Source organism: Acipenser ruthenus, chromosome 18 (genome assembly GCF_902713425.1).
Source record: "Acipenser ruthenus chromosome 18, fAciRut3.2 maternal haplotype, whole genome shotgun sequence".
Taxonomy (NCBI): Eukaryota; Metazoa; Chordata; class Actinopteri; order Acipenseriformes; family Acipenseridae; genus Acipenser; species Acipenser ruthenus.
In genome coordinates, this window is record NC_081206.1 from 2,288,726 (window position 1) to 2,297,091 (window position 8,366).

The 8,366-nt window shown below is 44.8% G+C and overlaps 1 protein-coding gene across 1 annotated transcript; it reads right to left on the bottom strand.

The window, feature by feature from the left end:
* Positions 1-1,147: 1,147 nt before the first annotated feature.
* Positions 1,148-8,351, bottom strand: LOC117429293 (actin-related protein 5-like). Its single transcript, XM_034048639.3, has 9 exons — positions 7,803-8,351; positions 7,061-7,299; positions 6,416-6,585; positions 5,395-5,612; positions 4,700-4,882; positions 3,368-3,463; positions 3,049-3,188; positions 2,005-2,137; positions 1,148-1,769 (listed from the first exon to the last, which is right to left on the bottom strand). Exons 1-9 carry the CDS (start codon positions 8,328-8,330, stop codon positions 1,515-1,517), a joined length of 1,962 nt encoding a protein of 653 aa, XP_033904530.3. The 5' UTR covers positions 8,331-8,351; the 3' UTR covers positions 1,148-1,514.
* Between the last annotated feature and the right edge of the window lie 15 nt (positions 8,352-8,366).

Consider the following 8,366-nt stretch of genomic DNA (forward strand, 5'->3'; position numbering starts at 1 on the left):
TTTTCTTCTGTTCACTCACTTTGCATTTAGTTAATTGATAAATATAATCTATTAACATGTCTATTTTTGAAAGCATTCTTACTTTACAGCATTTTTTCACACCTGCCTAAAACTTTTGCACAGTACTGTATATACATACAATATGAATTGAACAGCTGTGCTCAAACCTGCATGAGTGTAAAATACATTAATAATTGACTCCGGTTCAAGCAGCAGCTCTTTTTCTTTCCAGCTCCATTTCTTTTTTATTTCCACGCTCACTCGTTTCCCCTGGTATTCCTCCACTGCAGTCTAAGCAGATGCAGGGTTTTTTTTTTTGAATATTCACTGTGCGCTGTGTTCCTGTTCTTGCTGTTTCTGTCTTCAGAGCGGCACTTCTTACTGCAGTTATCTTTCACCATAAACACGATATTCAAGTACTGTAGCTTGAAAAAGCTCTTCCGACAGGCCTCTGCATTGCAGCTGCCTGGAATAATTCATTTTCACATCCGCCTCTAAAGCACCGCACAGCACATGGAGACATTCAACTGAGGCAGGTGGGGAAAAAAAAAAAAAAAATCAGAAATTCTCAATGTGTTTCTTATACGTTGGGGCTGGGTTTAGATTTTCAACAACCGCTGGTTTATGACGTCCGTGTTAGGTCGGGTTGAGCGGTTTTTTTTTTGGAATTGAATTAGAAGTTAAATTTAGCATCAGGCGATTTAAGCTTGAAGTGTGAATTTCCTACCTGACATATTACTGTACCGTATAAAAACAGGTTTCTGGTGTACTAAGTGCTGGTGTACTAATGCAATGGGAGCCTTGTTGTATGTATGTATAAACAGCTTGCAGTATCTTTGTGTTTTCACATTACACACACAGGATTACATGCACCTCGCTGTGAGCATTGACTGCACTGCATGTTTGGGTGCGTTTTTGACAACAGGGTGAATAAAATACTGGCTTCCGTATGCAGGTGTATTTCAAAGTAGAAGAGATTGGGGGTTATTCTACCAATCTCAATGAATAAGGATGATCTCTTTGAATGGGGCTGTCCGCCAGTTTGATTTAGAGGTCAAGCAGCCCATTCAAGACTGTTAATGGGCTTGCAAAGACAAAAAAGAGAATCAGTAGTCTTTGGTTGAAGCAAGTACACACAGACTATGACTCAAATCTGTTGATCCCCTTTTATATTTGCATATACAAGGTTTGGATAAAAAAATATTATTAGAATAATAAAATAAAAAAAAAACTCTCTAGCTCTCTCATGGCTCAAGTCTTGTTTTGTTTTATACAGAGTTCAGAACCAAGCAACAGCTTTAAACTTTCCTCAGGCTGCAAAGTTTCCTGCATGCTAATTTCCACATCAGGTTTAGCACGTAGCGTGACAGGATATGACATCAGTTTGGATACCATATAGACTAGTCCAAATGTAAAGCGTCTGTGAACTGTTCCAGTGTGCCACTGCTGTCCCAGCGCCCACTCGTACTGGTGGAGCCCTTACAGAAGCCAGTACTCAATCTGCGGCGAGCGATTCAGCCTGTGATGGGAGTGCTGGGAGCAATGGGAGCTGGTACTGGTGTTGGTGCTGGCTCTGGAGCTTTAGGAGTCTGTTTGGCGATGCTCATGGGGACGAATGTGTTTGACGCGCAGTGCTCTTTTAAATACTCTCCCCCTTTCTCCTCGTAGTCGCTCCTTGTGATCCAGCCTTCCTCTTGGTCAGTACACATCAGAGCCCAATCTCGGGCGCCGTACCAGGCATCCAGCACCGGATTGGAGGCCATCCTTACCTAGCAGAACGAGCCAGGGGAGAGAAATTAGTCTGAAAGTCCAACGCAGACTCCAATGAATTAAACACAGACATCATCGACAGGTTCTTTGGAACCATTAAATCCAACACAGGGGAACTTATGCAGAGCAAGCAAATCAAAGAGCTGCTGATTAGGTACACCAAAACCTTGAAGAAAGTCGGAAGTAGACACGGGTTTGGGCTAGTGCCTTCGTCTGCGCAGTGTTTAGCTGTACCTGAAAGTGGGACTGGAAGGGTCTGATCGCCAGCAGCTCCCTCTCAAGTCTCTCCCTCGTACCCGGGTACATCAGGTTCCCCCCGGTCAGCAGCACATTCTGAACCAGCTCCCCCTGCTGCTCCTTTGGGTACCTGCAAGACAGTGGGGCAACAATTGGATGGTCACAGTATAATGGAAAGAGCAATATAACTCAGCCACAGTGCAGTACCAAAGTCACAGTATAAGCACTGCATTACACCCCAATGTACGGTAACTGCAAGGCCAATGCCATGTTAAAAGAGAAGGTCCATCGTACCCAACCTAGCTCCTGTGGGAGTTTCCACATTCCTCCCAATCACGTGCTGCCATTTCACTTTCATAAAATTAACAACCGAGACAAGGTCTTCTGCTGCCAACTCTGTCACAGGCTGGTACAGTATTCTACACCGCTACAGTGCCAGCTGTGCTATGACTTTATACACCCAGCACAAGAACAAACCAATTACACTGAAAACCACATTAATAAAATGAACAGTAGTTATAGATTGATTGGCCTTATGACATTAAATTTAACTGACTCCGAAAACAGGACTGATTAATAAATGATCCAGAACATTAAATATAACACAGCCTGTCACTGGTGATTTATTTACTGGGACCTTCAGCAGGGATAGATATTTCGAAACGTCACGTTGCAGAGCTACGGCAACAAAGCCAGTATAAGCATCCATCTCAAGCATATCTTCCTATTGCACAGAGCACAGCGGCTCTATACTTGTGGTACTGGGAAATTTTAAAGCTAGCAAGGTTTTCATAAAGGTTTAGAAGGATTGCTAAAGAACAGCCACCACCCTGGTTTAAAATGACTAAGAGAAGCCTAAAGTATAGAAACAAAGACTGTGACAGAGCCCTAATATTGAAATCAATAGGAAGGATACTGGCAATATTGCATACTGGCAATTTTGAACTCAAAAAGTTCTGCAGCATAGTAGGAAAGCAGCACTTCACTGGATGTGAAAACCTTTATTCAGTACAGCATCTGTGTGGCGGAGGGGCGCTGTACCTGTCCAGCACATACTGCACAGTCTCCACTATGCCAGCCTGCTCCTCTCCGATCATCGAGGGCTGGAATATGATCTCGGGAGCCCGCAGCCTCTCCGTGCCCAGGAACAGCTGGTGATACTCTGCCAGGTTGAACATGGGCTGAAACAAGAGGGCACATGGGAGCTGGTGTCAGTGCTTCATAGACTCCAGGGTCTATTCAATGAATCTAAACAGTGGGGGACTCTGAACAGCATCGCTGTTTAAACATGCCTTCTTTTTATTTACTGGAAAGACAAGCAAGTGCTGGAGGACCCCTGACTTCCAGCAGCCGGGTGTACCTGCACAGGATTGGCTGGCTTCTCCACTTCGGTATGGTCCTCGCTGAACTCTGGCTCCAGCTCGGACTCATCCAGGGTCTGCTCCAGATCGGGGGTCTGCAACAGAGAAACGTTTCAGTATATACCAAGCTGAACATCTGCAGAACTAGGTAGGTTTGAAAAAGCAGACCAGGATTACATACAGTACTACCCGCTACAGCATTACCTTCAGCTGAGACAGGGGGAGAGCCAGCGTGTTGCGAACCTCCTGGGCAGCCAAAGGCAATCACAGCAGTACTCGCTAAATCACTTATTTTGCACTGATTGGATTGACAGATTACTGGATTGTTAACGATTTTAGACTGTTTGAAAATGAGACTGAAATTCAGAAAGCTGTTGATATTTAATCAGGTGTGTTGTATATTTACAATGAAGGTTTCAAAGTTTTACAAAGATGTGGTCTGCACAGTTGCATGGATTCCCTTAAGTGGCTAATGCAAAAAAAAAAAAATGTTCATAAACAAATGAGCAAGTGTGATGGAAAGCTGAAGAGTAAATATGTACCAATAATTAAAGGTGCAGGGAACATGGCAACGTGCAGCTCCTATCACCAGTTATATTAGGAGATCAGGCTCAAGATGCCTCATTAATCATTTAGGGGTAACCATGGAGGCCTTATTTGTGGTATACTGTGCTCTTGGGCAACAGCCATAAACATCCAATGCTGTCTGAACGGAGGCTATGTACTTCACTCTGTAATGGAACCAGCGAGAGAAAAGCTAATCATTATTATTCTTTCGATTGGTTCATATTTTATAAATAAAATGTGTATGCTTTAGAAAAAATGACTAACGTATTGAGCGCCATCTGGTGACAGATTAGTATAAAATGTGTCCGATACAGAGGTGTCTGTCTCATTGGAAACAGTATTTACTGAATATGGACTGGAAGAGTTTCTTCAAAGAGTTTCTTCAGTTGGTTACTGTTCTTGAGTGTTTTACACACCAGAGCTGCCTACCCCTGCGCAAGCAAAGAGGAGTCTTTGCAGAAGCCACTATTTGCTGGAATAGTTATAGTGGAAATAGAGACCAAAAGAGAAGGCACATCATAGGATATTAAACAGGTAGGACATTAAATATTAGGACAATTAGATGAATCACAGTCCTGGAGGTCCATTCCACTCCAGGTTTAACAGGTACAGTTATACAATGAACTACTTCAGGATCTGGATGGAGGTTTAATTGGTTAACCATTTAGAACAGGGTTGGAACAAAGACCAGGAGTGGCCCCCATGATGCAGATGACAAGAAGCCCCCCCTGATCCGGCACACAAAGCTCCACGTGGAGCCCCACCTCTGGCTTGATGTCCACCACCTCCACCTCCACGCTGCCCTCTGCCTGCAGGATCTTGTGCTTGCTCTGCTCCACAGCCAGGCTCAGCTTGTTGATGTAAGACAGCAGCTCCTCCGCAGAGTCCATGTTGAGCTCCACCAGAGCCTTGTGGAACTGCTCCAGCAGCCCATCCTCCAGCAGCTCCTGAAGAGACAGAGAGAGAGACAGACAGGCTCAGGGCTACCGCAGGAGAACGCTACGCAGTACTGGGAACTCCACACACGAAACACAGGCATGCGTATACATGAGAACAGGACAAAACATTTTCTTTTACATGTATTTTGGTAAATGGGTCTCTAAAGTCCCATCAGTACTTCAAATAGTGCTAAAACAGGACTGAAAGGGTTCATGTTATTTAAGTTTTTAGTCCGTTGTGAATATAAATAATAGTGATATTCATGTCTTTTATTGCCAGTGGTTAAAGAAACCAACAACAGTCTAGTCAACAGTCAAATTTTACAAATATCAAACTTATATCAAATTATACTTTTATTAACTCATGCTTTGTGAATAACGTTCGCTGTGTTATAAGCACTCTGATAACGCTAATGGGGCTCGCTGTGTTATAAGCACTCTGATGAACGTTAATGGGGCTCGCTGTGTTATAAGCACTCTGATTCTCAGAGGAGAGCTGCGCTTGTCTGCATGTCTGTTACCTGCACACTGAGCAGTCTCTCGAGTCGCTCCTGGTCGAGCTGCAGCTTCTCCTCCCTGCGCCGCGCGTTCAGCTCCTGCAGGCGGCGCAGCTGCTGTGACCGTCTCTCCAGCCGCTCCTCGGCACTCAGCGTGCTGCTCAGGAGCTTCTGGGAGAAGGGAAGCTGCAGCCGGTGAACCTCCTTCTCATAGAACTCCCCGCAGCGCCATCGATCCAGCTCTAGGGGGCAGCAACAGCAATTAGAGGAGCTTTGACAGTTTAACACAGAAGCAGATCACATTGCTCCCAATGTAAAAGGGGTCAAGCTTTCATGCAAGTCTCTTATTTTCACACTGTAGGTTTGCTCCCTCTGCAGCAGGTATTAGGACCCCACCTGCAAAAATGTGAGGCATACAGGACTATCATGTGGGACCCCAAAAGAAAACAATGATACGTAAACAAAGCAAAACAGTAACCCAAGACCTCACAAAACAAGAAAACAAATCTCACTTAAATATTCAGGCAACTTTGTGATACCCAAAAACCAGAATCTTTTAATCCAAGTCATTGATTTACAGTATGCAGTCATGTATCTTTTCCACTGTACTGAAGGACAGAGTCCCTCTAGTGTGGCAGCGAGGTAATGCAACAAGAAAAAGCCTTTCATGGCTACAGATTCTAACTATAAGACTAACATATTTACAGGTGTACTGTGAACTTGATTAGTCACACCTAAACTTAATCAAGCAAATATAAGCAGCTGAGCCTTAAACTTGATGAAGCTCAAAATAAAAAAATAAAAAATTGCTATCAAATTGTCTTCCAGCCAGCCATTATTTCTATAAATGAATTTACCAAAAACAATGAAAACGAAACAGGCAACAAATATTGTAATTACTTTGGTCACCTGTAGTGCCACTTAACCTAGGAACGCTGATGCACTCTTTTCAGATCAAAGCTTATTCTTGGGGGAAGCAGACGGAGAAGGCGAAGGGGAAGGGGAGGGGAGGGAGAAGAAGGGGAAGGGGAAGGCAGTTGCTCACCCTGCTGGTAGTCCTGTGCGATGTAGCAGTGCTGGTGCAGAGTCTCCTCCATGCGGCTCAGTGTGATGGCTGCCAGGTGTCCTGGGTATTTCAGCTGCAGAAGCCTCTGCAGGTATGCAGCTGAGTGGCTGCCCCCCACGTTGATGCGCTTGCAGTTCCTGGCGTCCAGCCTGCAGGAAAACCCAGAGCCAGTCTTGTTTCACTGAAGACACTGCCGTGCCCGTCTGCATTGCTGATTCACAGTGAAATCGCAAGTTTTCATTTTAACCGACAACTGCTGCCTTGTTTCTGGCTGCTTTCAGGCTCAATGCCATTTGGTTCAATGGAACAGACTACGCAAGGCTGGTGTATAGGTAACAAGCTTAGGTGTGTCTTACTAAACTCATAGTCAAACCAGAAACGGATCAAAGTGCTATGCCATGGGAGTCTTCTTTCCAGCCCTGCATTGCATAGCACTTCCAGGTTAGATTTTTTGTTTTCAATCATATCCCCTTAGGATCAAAAGGAATATATGAACCCCCCAACCCCAACGCTTGTTACTGTGACACCCCAATTCACCTTGCTGAAGAAAAACCTTTCAGCGGTAATGAAATAAAACAATGACATGACAAAAAGATAGAAGCACTGACGAGAGATGAGACTTACCTTCCATTTAAAACAGGCAGTACGTGTGAGCAGTGATACCCGGAAGAGATGATCAGTCCAGTGGATGGAGGGTCCAGCCCCCTCATGGTGGTGTTGTGGTAGTAACTGTACAAGCTGTCCACCCCATAGGACACTCTGGGCACTCGGTAGCACTCGAACAGGAGCTCTGACATCATCTGACGGCTGTGCAGCGGGTTGCAGGGCGACTCTGTTAAAACCACTGGGTGCTCCACACAGCCCTGAGGAAAGGGATAGTAATGTGGTTCGGTTTAGAAAAAAACACATTCAAAAGCAAGCTGGTGATGCGGACTGGCAACAGGGAGATGCCCTTTATATAGACAGTAGTGCATCATAACACGCCAGGTATTGCATTTGCATAATGAATGAATCAGTCATGTGAACGGCTGTCCAAGTGTGTGCTATATATTGCAAGTGTTTCTAGTGTTCTGTCCAGGTCCATTGCACAAAATACCCGCCCCGAGTCCAGGAGGAAAGGAGAAGCAGCATGGATGTTAACTCGACAGGTAACATTAAACTCGAAAAAGATTAGTTATCAATGATAATACGAGTACCACAGCCTAAAAAAAGGCTTGTTCAATCACTAATATTTTGCAAACATTTAAAAAGAATGTGTAGTGGAAAGAAACGTACGTAGTGCAAACGCGAGACGTACAACAAATTACCTTACAAAGCTGTTTATTAATATGTGTTAGTAACACATTCGGATTAATGTGTTGTGTACCTCTGTGCTGATTCCCAAGTGCATAAATACGTAATCGAACATGAGCTCTTGAATCTCGAAATTGACCACCACGTTCCTGTCGAACTGGCTCTTGAGCAGCCAGCGGAGCGGCTCCAGGTTGGGGATATCGTTTCCGATTTGGGTCTCGCTGCGGGCTGCGCCTCGACTCCGCGCCGCCACCGACTTGAATATGAGACTGGGCTCGGCAAACCTGTCGCCGCCGCAGCCCCAGCCAGCCCGGGTCTGGAACGAACCATTGTCGATGACGATCGGGACCGGCGAGGGATGTAAACACTGCGGGCTGAGTTCCAGAACCGGGTCTGGGACCGCTCGGCTATCTCGAAACGGGAAAACCTTACTCGCCGTGGCCGCCGCCATTTTTGTTTTAAAGTCCCGTTTACAAAATAAGCTCGGGTGACACAAATCAGGTCTCGGAAAAAAAGTTCCTATGTAGAATCTGCAACTTCTAAATGCTATAGTAATATCACAGTGTTGCATACAATAAAATACACATATTATAATAAACATATTTGTTTAATTGTAATAGTAAGCAATGCTAGCAGT